General features: G+C 39.7%; 1 protein-coding gene across 5 annotated transcripts in view; it reads right to left on the reverse strand.

Moving 5' to 3' along the window:
* LOC126212830 (treacle protein-like) overlaps window positions 1-19,166 on the reverse strand; it is a 225,546-nt gene that overhangs the window by 23,291 nt on the left and 183,089 nt on the right. For all 5 annotated transcript variants that reach the window (XM_049940246.1, XM_049940244.1, XM_049940245.1 and 2 more), the window contains one exon: window positions 15,321-15,587. In XM_049940246.1, coding sequence (XP_049796203.1) covers window positions 15,321-15,587 — 267 coding nt within the window. The remainder of the gene's footprint in view (window positions 1-15,320; window positions 15,588-19,166) is intronic.

Below are 19,166 nucleotides of genomic sequence, written 5' to 3' on the forward strand. Positions count from 1 at the left end.
TGGTGCAAGCTGTTCGAGATTCTGAAAAAAGTAGGGGTACGCTATAGGGAGAGACGGGTCATATACAATATGTACAAAAACCAAGAGGGAATAATAAGAGCGGACAATCAAGAACGAAGTGCTCGTATTAAGAAGGGTGTAAGACAAGGCTGTAGCCTTTCGCCCCTACTCTTCAATCTGTACATCGAGGAAGCAATGATGGAAATAAAAGAAAGGTTCAGGAGTGGAATTAAAATACAAGGTGAAAGGATATCAATGATACGATTCGCTGATGACATTGCTATCCTGAGTGAAAGTGAAGAAGAATTAAATGATCTGCTGAACGGAATGAACAGTCTAATGAGTACACAGTATGGTTTGAGAGTAAATCGGAGAAAGACGAAGGTAATGAGAAGTAGTAGAAATGAGAACAGCGAGAAACTTAACATCAGGATTGATGGTCACAAAGTCAATGAAGTTAAGGAATTCTGCTACCTAGGCAGTAAAATAACCAATGACGGACGGAGCAAGGAGGACATCAAAAGCAGACTCGCTATGGCAAAAAAGGCATTTCTGGCCAAGAGAAGTCTACTAATATCAAATACCGGCCTTAATTTGAGGAAGAAATTTCTGAGGATGTACGTCTGGAGTATAGCATTGTATGGTAGTGAAACATGGACTGTGGGAAAACCGGAACAGAAGAGAATCGAAGCATTTGAGATGTGGTGCTGTAGACGAATGTTGAAAATTGGGTGGACTGATAAGGTAAGGAATGAGGAGGTTCTACGCAGAATCGGAGAGGAAAGGAATATGTGGGAAACACTGATAAGGAGAAGGGACAGGATGATAGGACATCTGCTAAGACATGAGGGAATGACTTCCACGGTACTAGAGGGAGCTGTAGAGGGCAAAAACTGTAGAGGAAGACAGAGATTGGAATACGTCAAGCAAATAATTGAGGATGAAGGTTGCAAATGCTACTCTGACGTGAAGAGGTTAGCACAGGAAAGGAATTCGTGGCGGGCCGCATCAAACCAGTCAGTAGACTGATGACAAAAAAAAAAAAAAGATATGTCAACACAATTCAAAAAACCCAACAAGAAACTGTATACTTGTATACTTGGAAGTCGCCCAACACAATGTTGGGTGAATTCCAGATAAAAACCATGTGGCCATCTCCAAGAGTAACACAGCAGAAATTCTCAATGTGAAAACGAGAAGAGGATTTTTTGACTCAGACCACCATCTTCTACAGATAAAGACCAGATTACAACCCAATAGAAAAAAGTCAAAACTAAACAAAGTGCTGAGGCCAGACCCCGAATACATAAAACTCAACAAGGAAAGCATCTTACATGAAATTAGTCAGACAAACACCACAAACTGTACAGAACTTGTGGACATCCTCAAATCCACGATGAAATTGAGTCAACCCCCAAGAAGGAGAAAACACAGGTGGTGGAATATAATATGTGACCGAGCAATAGAAGAAAGGACCAATGTCTGGAGAAACTTCAATAGTCACAAAACATCAGAAAAATGGCAACAATTTCTAGTAATCCAAAAACAAACATCGAAAACTATTCGGAGGGAAAAAAGAAATTATGACAAATGGTGACTAGATGAGATAGAACAAGACTTTAAGAAGAACAACACCAGGAATTTTTATAAGACGTTTAAAGAACATATTGCAGGATTCCAGCCACCTAATCTTTGCTTCAAGAAACTGGATGGTTCACTAGAAACTAACACAAAGAACAACTGCCAAATCCTCGCAGACTATTTCAACAAACTTCTCAACTGCGAAAGACCTACAGATGATATTCACTAACAGGCGTCTACACCAAATCCCGACGCTAAACCGCCAACCATCAATGAAATAGTAGAAATTATCAAGACACTGAAAAACAATGGAGCCCCAGGAGAAGATGGAACTATTGCAGAACTATGGAAACTAAATGATGAAAGATTAACAGGAAAAATCCACAAAATGATATTAAAAATTTGGGAAACAGAACAGATCCCTTTTGAATGGCAATGCGCACTCATCCACCCACTCCACAAAAAAGGGGACAAAACTGAACCAAATAATTACAGGGGTATCTCACTTGTACCGGTCACATATAAAATCCTAACAAAAGTTCTCACGAATAGATTAGAAGAACAAGCTGACCCACAAATAGGAGAATACCAGGCTGGTTTTCGCAAGGGATGATCATGCATAGAACAGATCTGGAATCTGAAAATGATTCTCCAGATGAGAAACACCCGAAACACAGTGGTTACTTTTGTAGATTTTAAAAAGGCCTACGACTCAATAGACAGAGTAGCGCTCTGCAAGACGCCGGAAGAATTCAGCATTGACAGAAAGACAAGAGCAATCATTCGGGAAACATTAACTGACACAGTCTCCAAGGTTAAATTTATGGGGGATATCTCGGAACCATTTGTAATCCAAACTGGAGTGCGACAGGGTGACGGACTTCCACCATTACTCTGTAATATCATTCTTGAAAAAATTATCAGGACATGGGAAAAAGAAGTCAAAGGAATCCAAATTGGTATTAGAAAAGATAATAGATTCAATGTGAAGTGTTTAGCTTTTGCAGATGACCTTGCAATCTTCACAAATAATACATAAGAAGCCACTAACACCATAGAGAAGTTACACGAAATTGCACAAAGAACTGGGCTGCAAATTTCGTATGAGAAAACCCAGTACATAGAAAGAGTGCCACAAGACAAATTGCCTATTGTGACAACCCATGGGAAAATCATACAATCACCACATTTTAAGTACCTTGGAGAAATCATCCAGCCATCAGGGATCAACCTAAAGGCCAATGAGGAAAGAATAAAAAAAAACTACAGAAAGTATATAAACTCACGTGGAACTATTATAACAAAAAGTCCATATCCATTAATGCAAAACTGAGGCACTACAACACTGTTGTACTTCCGGAGGTACTGTGAGCATCTGAAACAACACAAATAGGTGGGCAAACTAAAATCAAAGAAATAGAGAAACAAGAAAGAAAAATTCTCAGGAAAATTTTTGGCCCGATACAAGAGCAAGGAATCCGGAAGAAGAGACCAACATCAGAATTATACATATATACACAGACAAGATTACGGATACAATAAGAAAAAGAAGAATGCCGTTCTACAGACATATCCACAGGATGAATGAAAACAGAATTTCAAAGCGAATTCTTAAAGTCATCAACTCAGGCAGAGGAAAAACAAAATGGATAAAAGAAATTGAAGAGGACCTCAGACAAGCACACATAACAGTAAATGATGCAGAAAATAGAACTGAATTCAGGAACATCATCAAAAAACATAAATTTGACACAACACAGAAGAGACCAGGATGCAAATGGACAGTGGAGCGAAAGAAACAACACAGTGAACATGTGAAGAAAATTTTGGCTCAGAAAAAACATAAACAATCATCATAAAGGAATTCAAGTTCAAACGCTCTCTTTAAATGGGAATAATCGAAAATAATGATAATAATAATGTGAATAACTGGGATGAAAGGAATGGTAATGAAACAGGATGGGAAATAGATGCGAAGGAAATAATGGCTTCCCACCACACAGGGCACTGTGGCAATGCAACAAATAAGAGTTCAAAATTTGTGCCGGACTTTGACTTGAATCCAAACGATCCTCTTTTCTGTAACAGTTGCCTCAACCACCTCGGCCATCCAGACACGCTTTCCATCAGACCCAACTTCCCACTCACCACCCTGCAATGACCCCTGACTGTTAACCCCGAACTCGCGGATTTCTGATTTCTGTAGGTTTTTTTTTCATCAAACAGCCATTGTGCTCATAAAATCACACATATGAGTGGTGTCTGCTGGACATGTCTGACAGTGCAGACACTACTTATATAATAATAATAATAATAACAATAGTATTGTAAATGCCCAACAGCAATATAGTAGCCATTACATGGTAGTTATTGTCTTTTGTTTTCAATTAATTCATTTATTTGTTGCAAAACGAATTATAAAGCAGTTTCTGATCTATCATGAAAACTATTTAAAAGACATTTTTTGAGATATTTAAATATATGTGTCGTATGGGTCTCAATTTTACTATAAAAGAAGCACGGTACAAAGTACGAAGCATGTGTGTAGTGGGTGGACTACGTGATGATGAAATTGTTCATACATTCATTTCAGAAGCTGTAATCTGCTCCATATTGTGTCACGCGTTAATGCTGGTACTGAAACACTCCCGCCACTCCGGTTCACAGGCGCTGGCGGACCCACCAGTACCGACCGATCGTCCTGTCATTCTCTGCTAGTGGCATCAATGTATGCAGTACGGAAGAGTATGGGATCAGCACGTCACTCTCCCAGCTGCTGTCAGTTTTTGTGACCTGGTGCTGCTACTTCTCAGCCAAGCAGCATGAGGCCGAGTGCTCCCTGTTCCAGTTCTTCCAGCAAGGGTATATCCTCAGCACTCCCAGGAATCGAACCCAGGTCCTCTGAAAGGGGGTCAGCCGCACTGACCACTCGGCCATAAAGGTATACTTGGTATTTGAAAAAGTAATTATTGATAACTTATGTAATCAGTACCTCAGTCATACAACAGAGATCACTGTAATTATATCTTGAAAGAAATTCAGTTTTGTGGATGACAAAGACAAACCTTTTTCTTTTTACCCCTCAGTAAATTTCATATTACTCTTCTGGCGATAATTACCCCAGGTTGGCAATTGCTGTGCTAGAATGTTTATATGTACAGTAAAGCGTGATGACCTATAATACTATCTTAGCATACTTCTGAAATTACTTTCCAGTTCCCCTCTTTTTTTACATAAAAAACAAACAAATTAATTGTTAACAAATTATAATTTTTAATCAATGATGTAATCACCCTTCCCTTTTTGTAATCATGTTGCTGTCATTAGTATGAACTAATTTTTATTTTATTCTTTTATGATCAATACTTCGATCTTAGGCCATTTTCAAGTACAAAAATTGGAATAAACAACAGAAATATAAATCACAAAAACGAGGAACAGCACAGCCATGAAAAATAGTGTATGTTGTTGTTGTGGTCTTCAGTCCTGAGACTGGTTTGATGCAGCTCTCCATGCTACTCTATCCTGTGCAAGCTTCTTCATCTGCCAGTACCTACTGCACCCTACATCCTTCTGAATCTGCTTAGTGTATTCATCTCTTGGTCTCCCTCTACGATTTTTACCCTCCACGCTGCACTCCAATACTAAATTGGTGATCCCTTGATGCCTCAAAACATGTCCTACCAACCGATCCCTTCTTCTAGTCAAGTTGTGCCACAAACTTCGCTTCTCCCCAATCCTATTCAATACCTCCTCATTAGTTATCTGATCTACCCATCTAATCTTCAGCATTCTTCTGTAGCACCACATTTTGAAAGCTTCTATTCTCTTCTCGTCCAAACTATTTATCGTTCATGTTTCACTTCCATTCATGGCTACACTCCATACAAATACTTTCAGAAACGACTTACTGACACTTAAATCTATACTTGATGTTAACAAATTTCTCTTCTTCAGAAACACTTTCCTCGTTTTGCTCCCAATGATGTTCATCTTATATCTTCCTTTCAAGACACTATACATTCCGTTCAGCTGCTCTTCCAGGTCCTTTGCTGTCTCTGACAGAATTACAATGTCATCGGCGAACCCCAAAGTTTTTATTTCTTCTCCATGGATTTTAATATCTACTCCGAATTTTTCTTTCATTTCCTTTACTGCTTGCTCAATATACAGATTGAATAACATCAGGGATAGGCTACAGCCCTGTATCACTCCCTTCCCAACCACTGCTTCCCTTTCATGCCCCTCGACTCGTATTGCGGTGTCACCGCCAGACACCACATTTGCAAGGTGGTAGCCTTTAAATCGGCCGCGGTCCGTCAGTATACGTCGGACCTGCGTGTCACCACTGTCAGTGATAGCAGACCGAGCGCCGCCACACGGCAGGTCTAGAGAGACTTCCTAGCACTCGCCCCAGTTAGACAGCCAACTTTGCTAGCGATGGTTCACTGACAAGTTACGCTTTCATTTGCCGAGACGATGGTTAGCATGGCCTTCAGCTGCGTCATTTGCTGCGACCTGGCAAGGCGCCATTACCAGTTACTATTGATGCTGTGAAACATGTACCGTCAAGAGCGATGTTTACCAATTATGGATTGAAGTTGGGTATTCCAGAAGCTACGTACCTTTTTTGCTAGTCTCAATCCCTTGTCCTGTTCCAGGCCTCGCGCCAGCCTGCGTGAGCTTGAACGTGTGCCGTTCGGCTTCCTGTCATAGTGGATTGGCTGTCTTGCCAGTCCACAACACTTATAACTGCCATCTGGTTTCTGTACAAACTGTAAATAGCTTTTCGCTACCTGTATTTTACCCCAGCCACCCTTAGAATTTGAAAGAGAGTATTCCACTTTCCTATCCTTAATCTTTCTTCTAAGATAAGTCGAAAGGTCAGTATTGCCTCACGTGATCCGATATTTCTACGGAATCCAAACAGATCTTCCCCGAGTTCGGCTTCTACCAGTTTTTCCATTCATCTGTAAAGAATTCGTGTTAGTATTTTGCAGCTGTGACTTATTAAACTGATAGTTCAGTAATTTTCATCACATCTGTCAACACCTGCTTTTTTTCGGATTGGAATTATTATATTCTTCTTGAAGTCTGAGGGTATTTCGCCTGTCTCATACATATTGCTCACCAGATGGTAGAGTTTTGTCCGGACTGGCTCTCCCAAGGCTGTCAGTAGTTCTAATGGAATGTTGTCTACTCCCGGGGCCTTGTTTCGGCTTAGGTCTTTCAGTGCTCTGTCAAACTCTTCACACAGTATCATATCTCCCATTTCATCTTCATCTACATCCTCTTCCATTTCCATAATATTGTCCTCAAGTACATGGCCCTTGTATAGACCCTCTATATACTCCTTCCACCTTTCTGCTTTCCCTTCTTTGCTTTGCTTAGAACTGGGTTTCCATCTGAGCTCTTGATATTCATACAAGTGGTTCTCTTTTCTCCAAAGGTCTCTTTAATTTTCCTGTAGGCAGTATCTATCTTACCCCTAGTGAGATAAGCCTCTACATCCTTACATATGTCCTCTAGCCATCCCTGCTTAGCCATTTTGGTTTTCTTGTCTTGAGACGTTTGTATTCCTTTTTGCCTGCTTCATTTACTGCATTTTTATATTTTCTCCTTTCATCAATTAAATTCAATATTTCTTCTTTTACCCAAGGATTTCTACTAGCCCTCGTCTTTTTACCTACTTGATCCTCTGCTGCCTTCACTACTTCATCCCTCAGAGCTACCCATTCGTCTTCTACTGTATTTCTCTCCCCCACTCGTGTCAATTGTTCCCATATGCTCTCCCTGAAACTCTGTACAACCTCTGGTTTAGTCAGTTTATCCAGGTCTCATCTCCTTAAACTCCCACCTTTTTGCAGTTTCTTCAGTTTTAATCTACAGTTCATAACCAATAGATTGTGGTCAGAGTCCACATCTGTCCCAGGAAATGTCTTACAATTCGAAACCTAGTTCCTAAATCTCTGTCTTACCATTATATAATCTATCTGATACTTTCTAGTATCTCCAGGATTCTTCCATCTATACAACCTTCTTTTATGATTCTTGAACCAAGTGTTAGCTATGATTAATTTATGCTCTGTGCAAAATTCTACCAGGTGGCTTCCTCTCTCATTTCTTACCCCCAATCCATATTCACCTACTACATTTCCTTCTCTTCCTTTTCCTACCATCGAGTTCCAGTCACCCATGACTATTAAATTTTCGTCTGCCTTCACTACCAGAATAATTTCTTTTATCTCATCATAAATTTCATCTATCTCTTCATCATCTGCTGAGCTAGTTGGCATATAAACCTGTACTACTGTGTTAGGCGTGGGCTTCGTGTCTGTCTTGGCCACAATAATGCGTTCACTATGCTATTTGTAGTAGCTTACGCGAGTTCCTATTTTTTTGTTCATTATTAATCCAACTCCTGCATTACCCCTATTTGATTTTGAATTTATAACCCTCTATTCACCTGACCAAAAGTCTTGTTCCTCCTGCCACGGAACTTCACTAATTCCCACTATACCAGACAAACGTGTGGTTCCTGAAGAGGGGCAGCAGCCTTTTCAGTAGTTGCAGAGGCAACAGTCTGGATGATTGACTGATCCGGCCTTGTAACACTAACCAAAACGGCCTTGCTGTGCTGGTACTGCGAACGGCTGAAAGCAAGGGGAAACTACGGCCGTAATTTTTCCCGAAGGCATGCAGGTTTAGTGTATGATTAAATGATGATGGCGTCCTCTTGGGTAAAATATTCCGGATGTAAAATAGTCCCCCATTCGGATCTCCGGGTGGAGGCTACTCTAGAGGATGTTGTTATCAGGAGGAAGAAAACTGGCATTCTACGGATCGGAGCGTGGAATGTCAGATCCCTTAATCGGGCAGGTACGTTAGAAAATTTAAAAAGGGAAATGGATAGGTTAAAGTTAGATATAGTGGGAATTAGTGAATTTCGGTGGCAGGAGGAACAAGTCTTCTGGTCAGGTGACTACAGGGTTATAAATACAAAATCAAATAGGGGTAATGCAGGAGTAGCTTTAATAATGAATTTAAAAAAAATAGGAGTGCGGGTAAGCTACTACAAACAGCATAGTGAACGCATTATTGTGGCCAAGATAGATACGAAGCCCACGCCTACCACAGTAGTACAAGTTTATATGCCAACTAGCTCTGCAGATGACGAAGAAATTGAAGAAATGCATGATGAAATAAAAGAAATTATTCAGATAGTGAAGGGAGATGAAAAGTTAATAGTAATGGATGACTGGAATTCGTCAGTAGGAAAAGGGAGAGAAGGAAACGTAGTAGGTGAATATGAATTGGGGGTAGGAAACGAAAGAGGAAGCCGCCTGGTAGAATTTTGCACAGAGCACAACTTAATCATAGCTAACACTTGGTTCAAGAATCATAAAAGAAGACTATACATGGAAGAAGCCTGCAGATACTAGAAAGTATCAGATAGATTATATAATGGTAAGACAGAGATTTAGGAACTAGGTTTCGAATTGTAAGACATTTCCTGGGACAGATGTGGACTCTGAGCACAATCTATTGGTTATGAACTGTAGATTAAAACTGAAGAAACTGCAAAAGGTGGAAATTTAAGGAGATGAGACCTGGATAAACACTAAACCAGAGGTTGTACAGTGTTTCAGGGAGAGCATAAGAGAACAATTGACACGAATGGGGGAAAGAAATACAGTAGAAGAAGAATGGGTAGCTCTGAGGGATGAAGTAGTGAAGGCAGCAGAGGATCAAGTATGTAAAAAGACGAGGGCTAGTAGAAATCGTTGGGTAACAGAAGAAATATTGAATTTAACTGATGAAAGGAGAAAATATAAAAATGCAGTAAATGAAGCAGGCAAAAAGGAATACAAATGTCTCAAGACAGGAAAACCAAAATGGCTAAGCAGGGATGGCTAGAGGACAAATGTAAGGATGTAGAGGCTTATCCCACTAGGGGTAAGATAGATACTGCCTACAGGAAAATTAAAGAGACCTTTGGAGAGAAGAGAACCACTTGTATGAATATCAAGAGCTCAGATTGAAACCCAGTTCTAACCAAAGAAGGGAAAGCAGAAATGTGGAAGGAGTATATAGAGGGTCTATACAAGGGTGATGTACTTCAGGACAATATTTTGGAAAAGGAAGAGGATGTAGGTGAAGATGAAATGGAAGATATGATACTGGGTGAAGAGTTTGACAGAGCACTGAAAGACCTGAGTCGAAACAAGGCCCCGGGAGTAGACAACATTCCATTAGAACTACTGACAACCTTGGGAGAGCCAGTCCTGACAAAACTCTACCATCTGGTGAGCAAGATGTATGAGACAGGCGAAATACCCTCAGACTTCAAGAAGAATATAATAATTCCAATCCCAAAGAAAGCAGGTGTTGACAGATGTGAAAATTACCGACCTATCAGTTTAATAAGTCACACCTGCTAAATGCTAAGACGAGTTCTTTACAGATCAATGGAAAAACTAGTAGAAGTGGACCTCCGGGAAGATCAGTTTGGATTCCGTAGAAATATCGGAACACGTGAGGCAATACTGACCCTACGACTTATCTTAGAAGCTAGATTAAGGAAAGGCAACCCTACATTTCTAGCATTTGTAGACTTAGAGAAGGCTTTTGACAATGTTGACTTTAATACTCTCTTTCAAATTCTGAAGGTGGCAGGGGTAAAACACAGGGAGCGAAAAGCTATTTACAATTTGTACAGAAACCAGATGGCAGTTATAAGACTCGAGAGGCATTAAAGGGAAGCAGTGGTTGGGAAGGGAGTGAGACAGGGTTGTAGCCTCTCCCCGATGTTATTCAATCTGTATATTGAGCAAGCACTAAAGGTAACAAAAGATAAATTCGGAGTAGGTATTAAAATCCATGGAGAAGAAATAAAAACTTTGAGGTTCGCCGATGACATTGTAATTCTGTCAGAGACAGCAAAGGACTGGGAAGAGCAGTTGAACGGAATGGACAGTGTGTTGAAAGGAGGATATCAGATGAACATCAACAAAAGCAAAACGAGGATAATGGAATGTAGTCGATTTAAGTCAGGTGATGCTGAGGGAATTAGATTAGTAAATGAGACACTTAAAGTAGTAAAGGAGTTTTGCTATTTGGGGAGCAAAATAACTGATGATGGTCAAAGTAGAGAGGATATAAAATGTAGACTGGCAATGGCAAGGAAAGCGTTTCTGAAGAATAGAAATTTGTTAACATCGAGTATAGATTTAAGTGTCATGAAGTCGTTTCTGAAAGTATTTGTATGGAGTGTAGCCATGTATCGAAGTGAAACGTGGACGATAAATAGTTTGGACAAGAAGAGAATAGAATCTTTCGAAATGTGGTGCTACAGAAGAATGCTGAAGATTAGATGGGTAGATCAGATAACTAATGAGGAGGTATTGAATAGGATTGGGGAGAAGAGAAGTTTGTGGCACAACTTGACTAGAAGAAGGGATCGGTTGGTAGGACATGTTCTGAGACATCGAAGGATCACCAGTTTAGTATTGGAGGGCAGCATGGAGGATAAAAATCGTAGAGGGAGACCAAGAGATGAATACACTAAGCAGATTCAGAAGGATGTAGGTTGCAGTAGGTACTGGGAGATGAAGAAGCTTGCACAGGATAGAGTAGTGTGGAGAGCTGCATCAAACCAGTCTCAGGACTGAAGACCACAACAACAACAACATCTAACTTTAACCTATCCATTTCCCTTTTTAAATTTTCTAACCTATCTGCCCGATTAAGGGATCTGACATTCACGCTCCGATCCATAGAACGCCAGTTTTCTTTCTCCTGATAACGTCCTCCAGAGTAGTCCCCGCCCGGAGATCCGAATGGGGGACTATTTTAGCTCCGGAATGTTTTAACCAAGAGGACGCCATCATCATTTATCCATACAGTAAAGCTGCATGCCCTCGGGAAAAATTACGACTGTAGTTTCCCCTCGCTTTCAGCCGTTCGCAATAGCAGCACAGCATGCCCATTTTGGTTAGTGTTACAAGGCCAGATCAGTCAATCATCCAGACTGTTGCCCCTGCAACTACTGAAAAGGCTGCTGCCCCTCTTCAGGAACCACACATTTGTCTGGCCTCTCAACAGATACCCCTCCGTTGTGGTTGCACCTACAGTACGGCCACCTGTTTCACTGAGGCACACAAGCCTCCCCACCAACAGCAAGGTCCATGATTCATGGGGCAACGGCAAGGTCGATGGTTCATGGGAGTGGGGGGGGGGGGGGGGGTGTTATAAGTACAACAATTCTTTTAGCTTATTTACATGTCAGAAAACATCAGACCTTTATGAAATACAAGCCTTTGTCGATAGAACATATCTGGTCATTTTAGGCCAGATCTGTCATTAGTTATAATGAGAACATCTCTAAAACACTTAAATATATTGCAGACTTTCATTTCTTGACCCTATAGCACAGGTGCTATATGACTGCTAACCAACTAATAGGTATGCATCACACTATAGTGTCTGTACAAGAACTGACATGGATGAAATTATCTTCCAAAGACCATCTGAGAGACATCACAGTCTGCACAATGCAATCTGTGGTGTGTTACAGAGCAAGGTAGCTGAACTGTTTAATTACATTATCTCTGCATACAATTGTATACAACAGTGGTTACAGTATGTGAAATGGAGTTCCATTATTGAAGTTCACATGAGAACATTATGAAGTGTCTTATCTTAATACATTTGAAACAAAAATGAAATGTCTACCTTGTAATACAGTTAATCATGTAAAACATGGTGCACCTATAGAGGTGAATAGTAATGTACATCATTACAAATGGCAATGGCAGTACACAAATGCTCCAAAAAGCCCCCACACCAGCACAATCAACCGAGGAAACAATAATGCAATGGTGGAGACATGGTTGGGCAGAGGAGGGAAAATGGATGCAGTTCAAGAGCCAACAGAACATCCAGCATTATTCAAATGGATAGGGGTGGCAGTGGAGTGGGTGGCAACTCCACATGTTGCATTGTGCAGACTGTGATGTCTCTGAGGCGATCTCTGGAAGATCGTTTCATCTCTGTGCATGTCAGATGTTGTTCAGACAAAATAGTGTGGTGCATATCTGTTTATTAGTTAGCAGTTTCATGTAACAGCTGTACTATAGGGTCCAGAAATGAAAGTCTGCAATATATTTAGGTGTTTTATAAATGTGATCACTTTTACTAACGACAGATCTGGCTTATATGACCAGATGTGCTTTTTCAACAAGGATTTGTACTTCATACCAGCCTGATGTTTTCAGACACATAAATAAAGTAAAGATTCATGTTATTTATATACCATTTTTCATGGTCATCTTGTTCCTCATTTTTGTGATTTATATTTCAGTGGATTATTCCAGTTTTTGCACTTGAAATTGGCTACAAGGCCAAAATATGGATCCTATAAGAATAAAATAAAAATTATTACATTCAAAAAATTTACAATAGCTGTGGCTCCAGATAAAATAAAAAATGATCACCCTTGTTATCAACAGCCTTTGTCATCTAGTGCACACGTTTTTGATGCCAGGTCGATAAAAATCAGTTGCTTTTCGAGCAAAATATCTGGTGATAGCATTTGGACATAACCCACATTTTCAAATTTTTTTCCACTTAAAAAATGTTGTAACAATTGGAATAAATAGAAATCCAAAGGCACAACATGGGTTGAGTATGGTGGGTGAGGCAATACTTCCCACCCCAATTCATTAACTTTTCCAGGGCTCACCTTGTAAGGCTGGTATTACACTATCAAATTTCTTTGTCAAAGATGTGATCAAATATTCCGTCAAATATATTTGACAAAGATCTTTGACGTAGCGCTAGAAGGGGTATTACACTGTCATCATATTTTTCATCAAAGTTCAAGATGGCTGACAACATCAACTTGTTATTAACTGCAGCAGTTGCATGTACCATAACTGCACTGTGTGCATATGCAGAAGAGAAAGGGGGGGGGGGGGGAGGGGGAGGAAACATACCTGGGTGAAGCCGTGGGTTTTACGACAACATGATAAAAGCATTCAACAAAACTTGTTACGTGAGCTTATAGTGAAGGACGTCAAGTTGTACATCAATTACTTAAGAATGGATGAGCATACATTTCTGTATGTGCTCAATGAAGTGTATCATCATACCACAAAGCACAATATTCACTTAAGAACTGCTACATCTACAGAAGACAGGCTCACTGTAACACTCCGATTCCTTGCTACAGGAGAGGGTTAGGTTAGGTTAGGTTAGGTGAGGTCAGGTCTCAAATTCTTCGTAATCTAGTTTTGTATTCAGCGTGCCTCACATTGTAAAGCGCCTCATCAGCTTCAGACATCTCTATTAATTTTGCAGTTATCGGCACACACCAATTGTATTTACCTGCAACGTTTATAAAAACACTACAGACGACAGAATGCAGCAATGCTAGCGCTCCATGTGGTAACATGTCACATTGCAGTGAGCAGAAGACAGGCAACTTCTTTGATCAAATCTACAGCGAGGTCCTAGATTTGATCAAATATTGGACGACATTTGACGTAGTTCCCTATTACACCATCAAATATCTTTGACAAATAAATTTGATAGTGTAATACCGGCCTAAGGTGTAGTCTTGCATCATTATGTCGTAGAATAAGCCTTTTCTGATTACAATCACTGGGCACTTTTCACTTAAATACTGATTTACTCGATCTAATTATTCACAGCAAAGGGCTGCATTCACAGTTTATCCAGATTTCAGAACTTAAAAATGAACGAGACCACCCACACTCCACCAAATACACAAAACTGTCTTTATGGTGTGTATTTAGTGACAATTCATGCAGAGAGAGCCACTGCATTTTGTATTATCATAAAGGACCCATTTCTCATCCCCATTGAAGAAGCTATCAAAAATTGCATCTGTATTGTGCCGCTGAAGCAATAAGCTGCATGTGATGGATCAATTAGCTTTGTCTTCATCAAGGGCAGCAAATGTTCTCGGATGGTCAACCGGGGCTGATTACGAGTGTTGTCTGACGTAATTGTCTGACACGGATTTGCTTCCAATTTTGCCCTTAACATGTCACTGTTTAAAGCAATTGGTCTTAGTCATCAATACACAAGTCAGAAAGACCTAAAAATTACCGGATATCAACTTAGAAAATCACTTCTGGCACTTACGAACATCTAATGCACTTGGTTAAACATTGCAAATGGTTTTGGTAGCAACTGTTGTGTTACTACTCTTGTGAAACTCAAAAAGCATATGACATCAGATATGCACCTCTTCTGGTATTTGGCTGGCCATTTCACCATAGACTGGGGGAAAAAAGTAAGGTTTAATGTTTTACAAGTAAACAAATTACTCTAACTTTAAAATGTCTTCAGCACGACTTTGAAGTACACAGTAAGCTGATAGATGGCAAATGAATTCAACATTACTTTCCAGTACCCCCTAACACATCTGCCAGTTTAATCCTGTTAAGAACATGTTGAGTCCTATCAGCTAGAAAAGCTAGAATCCAGTCAAAAATCTAGTCAGATGGCAATTTCACTGAGTGAACGAATAATGTTCTCACAATAAAAGTTTTACGCTTAGACGGTTCAATTTGTGTACCGAACACAGCACTCTCAGAGAATACGCTCGGGCCATAAACTCGTACAAAATAAGTAATGTGTTTTTCCCCACTATTATATTGGCTGTGTTATTCCCTCAGCTGTGAGTAACTAAACTGAGCAGTGCCTATCACCTGTAGACCGGCAACTTCCTCCTCCGCCCCGACCATGGCGACGCCCTGTGCCACCGCCACGAGGTCAGCTTCGTCTGCCCCCGGAGGCGGCTGCAGCATCACCTCCCCCACATCCATGTCCATGTCCACATCCCGGCAGTCGTCGTCTATGTCTTCGTCAGCTCGAGGAGACGTCGCCGACAGCGTCGACTCGGTCGACAGGTCCGCGTGGTTGCCGCTGCCGCTCACACTGGCCATATCGTCTGCCACCTCGTCGTTCGTCTCCATCTGTAAACGCCGACAGAAGTCCCACATAATATGTTGCTACAGGTCGTGTATTTAAACAGAACCCTCCACTCACTGACTACTCGTTTGTATCGATGAAATGAATTCGTCTAACCAAATTGACATACTCTGCCTCTCTGAACATCAAGTGACCATTGGTATAGATGTGTTAGACATTTCAGGATTTAAGCTAGCTTCCTACTTCTGCAGAGTAGATACGGATGGAGGAGGAGTTGCCACATTTATTAAAAACTGCCATAAATTCAAGAACACTGACATTAATAAATTCTGTGTAGAGCAGCATCTAGAAGCATGTGCAACAGAAGTAGAGTTCCACAACAGATCCTATATAATAGTAACTATTTACCGAGCACACGGAGGAAATTATAATCTATTCGTAAATCATCTAGAAGCTCTTTTGGTTTATTTAACAGGAAGAAATAAAGAAATTTTGATTGCTGGTGACTTTAATATAGATTTTCTAATGCAATCATCCAGTAAAAATTTACTGCAGTTAGTAATGTTGTCTTTCAATCTAATTCACACTGTAAACTTTCCAACTAGGATCACTAAATCCTCAAGGACAGCCATTGATAACATTTTATAGACAAATCAAAGGAACAAAATCATATCATAAAACCTGTAATAAATGGACTATCAGATCATGACATGCAGCTCCTTGTTTTAGATGTAAATTCTAAGCAGATTATCAAGACTGCTAAATCTGAGTACAGGAGAGTATACTATCAACCAAAAATTAAGTGTTTTAGAAAACTGCTCAAAGATATGAACTGGAAAGATGTTTATAGTGCTCATGACATGAATGAACAATGTCAGTACCATGTTTGAAAACTGTTTTCCTCTAAAAGTTACTCAAATTAAACAGAAGTCTATAACAAAACCATGGATCACACAAGGAATAAAGATTTCCTGTAAGACAAAAAGGAAAATGTATCTGTCGACCAAGAATAGCTCCGATGCTAATGATTTAGCTAAATACAAGGAATACTGTAAAATATTAAAAAAAGTAATTCAGACATCTAAACAAATGCACTACGAGAAGAAGATAGCAATGTCAGGGAACAAAATAAAAACAATATGGGATATAGTGAAAGACGTGACTGGTAGAACCAGAAAGGAACAGGAGCAAATAGCACTAAGGGTAGATGACACATTAGTAACTGATGGGCATAGTGTGGCAAATCTATTTAACAAGTACTTTATATCCGTTACCGATAGAATGGGATTGTCAGGATCAGTAAATAATGCCCTTGAATATCTGAAACTAGCCTTTACAAATAGCTTCAGGTACATGAATATGTCACTCACTTCACCAAAAGAAATAACTTCCATAATAAAATCTTCAAAAACAATGCATTCTGGTGGTCAGGATAAATAGCAACAAAGTTAATTAACGTATGTTCTTGTGAGTTTAGTACAATTCGAAGTTAGTTGTGAAACCAGTCTATTATAACTGGGACATTTCCTGATTGGCTAAAATATGTAGAAGTTAAGCCTATATTCAAGAAAGGGGATAAAGAGATACCATCAAACTACAGACCGATTTCACTTTTGCGCCAGCATTTTCAAAAATTTTAGAAAAAGTAATGTACAGGCAGCTTCTCAACCATCTGACCACAAATAACATATTATCAAGAACACAGTTTGGATTTCTGAAGGGTTCTGATATCGAAAAGGCTATTTACACCTACAGTGAAAATGTACTTAATTCATTAAATAACAAGTTACAAGCAGCAGGTATTTTCTGTGGTTTGTCAAAGGCATTCGATTGTGTAAACCACAACATCCTTTTAAATAAATTAGAATTCTATGGTGCTGCAAAGTGGTTCAAGTCGTACCTCGCTAACAGGAAACAAAGGGTGTCAGTGCAAGGGACTAGTGAATTAAGTCATCAGTCATCATCAGAATGGGAAGAAATTACATGTGGTGTCCCACAAGGATCCATCTGAGGGCCATTGCTTTTTCTTGTGTACATTAATGATCTCTCATCAGTTACACTGCCAGACTCAGAGTTCGTTTTGTTTGCAGATGACACAAGTATTGCAATAAATAGTATGTCGAGTGTAGTTCTAGAAAGATCTGCTAATGATATTTTCATGGATATTAATAAATGGTTTAAAGCCAACTCACTGACATTAAACTTCGATAAGACTCACTATATGCAATTCAGAACCTGTAAGGTTTCCACCCAGCATATGCATAAAGTACGAAGAAGAGCAGATAGAAGAGGTTGACAGTCTTAAATTCCTGGGATTACAACTTGATAATAAATTCAGTTGGGAGGAGCATACCACAGAACTGCAGAAACGCCTTAACAAATCTGTGTTTGCAATTTGAGTGCTAGCAGACATAGGCGACATAAAAGTGAAAAAGCTTGCATACTTTGCCTACTTTCATTCCATAATGTCATATGGTATAATATTTTGGGGTAACTCTTCAAGTCAAATAAAAATTTTCAGAGTCCAAAAGCGTGTAATACGTATTATTTGTGGAGTAAATTCATGAACGTCCAGTAGAAACCTCTTCAAAGAACTGGGTATACTAACTACTGCCTCTCAGTATATTTACTCCTTAATGAAATTTGTCCTAAATAATATATCTCTTTCTCCAACAAACAGCTCAACAAATGATCTGCACAAGGACTTAAAAGCACTTACTTTAGTTCAAAAAGTGGTCCACTACTCAGGAACACTCATCTTCAATAATTTGCCAGCAAACATAAAAAATTTAGTTACAAATAAAGATCAGTTTACAAGGAGCCTGAAAGACTTAGTAGTGGCCAACTCCTGCTACTCCACTGACGAACTTTTTAATAAAAACAAATGATGTGTTGTATATATTCATACTATTAGTACTGTTATTTCAGCCTTTTTTTTAAAAAAAAGTGACATGTTCCACATCCACGAGGATCTCCTCAACATGGACCTATGGAACGAAAAACTAATCTTAACTTTTTCTACACTGAGGTGAGAGACACTCCAAACTGAATAAGTGAGAAAACCCTGTAAGTGAAGCTAATCCCCCATTTTCACCACCTACAGCATCTATATTAAGAGAAACCGCCTGATTTTCTACATCTATAAGGATGACTTCCAACCACTGCAATGCTTCCCTAGTAATATTACCTGTATAATTATATACATACATCAATGCAACCTGGAAAGTGTTAGGAAGAATGCAAACAATGAGAGGAGTAAAGCTAACACCATTTTTGTACATCTGTGAAGTCTATTAGCATACGAGGGTCGGAACTTAAATAGTGGCAACTATTTATTCACAACCGATACAAAAGAGTTATACGTTTGCACCTGTTATTGTCCTTCAGTGTAGTCACCAGCGTTGTATAGGACCCGTCGCCAGCAATGTGGAAGGCGTAGTATACCGTTAGCAGAGCCTGTCGTATTGACAGTGCGAATGGAGTGGTCTACTGTCTGTCGAATCTCTGGAACAGTTCTGAAGTGAATGCCACGAAGTGGTTCCTTCATCTTCGGAATAAAATCTAAGTCACAAGGAGTTAAGTCCGCGGGGAGTACGGTGGACGGTAGTACTTTCCCGTCCCGT

Source organism: Schistocerca nitens, chromosome 11 (genome assembly GCF_023898315.1).
Source record: "Schistocerca nitens isolate TAMUIC-IGC-003100 chromosome 11, iqSchNite1.1, whole genome shotgun sequence".
Lineage (NCBI taxonomy): Eukaryota > Metazoa > Arthropoda > Insecta > Orthoptera > Acrididae > Schistocerca > Schistocerca nitens.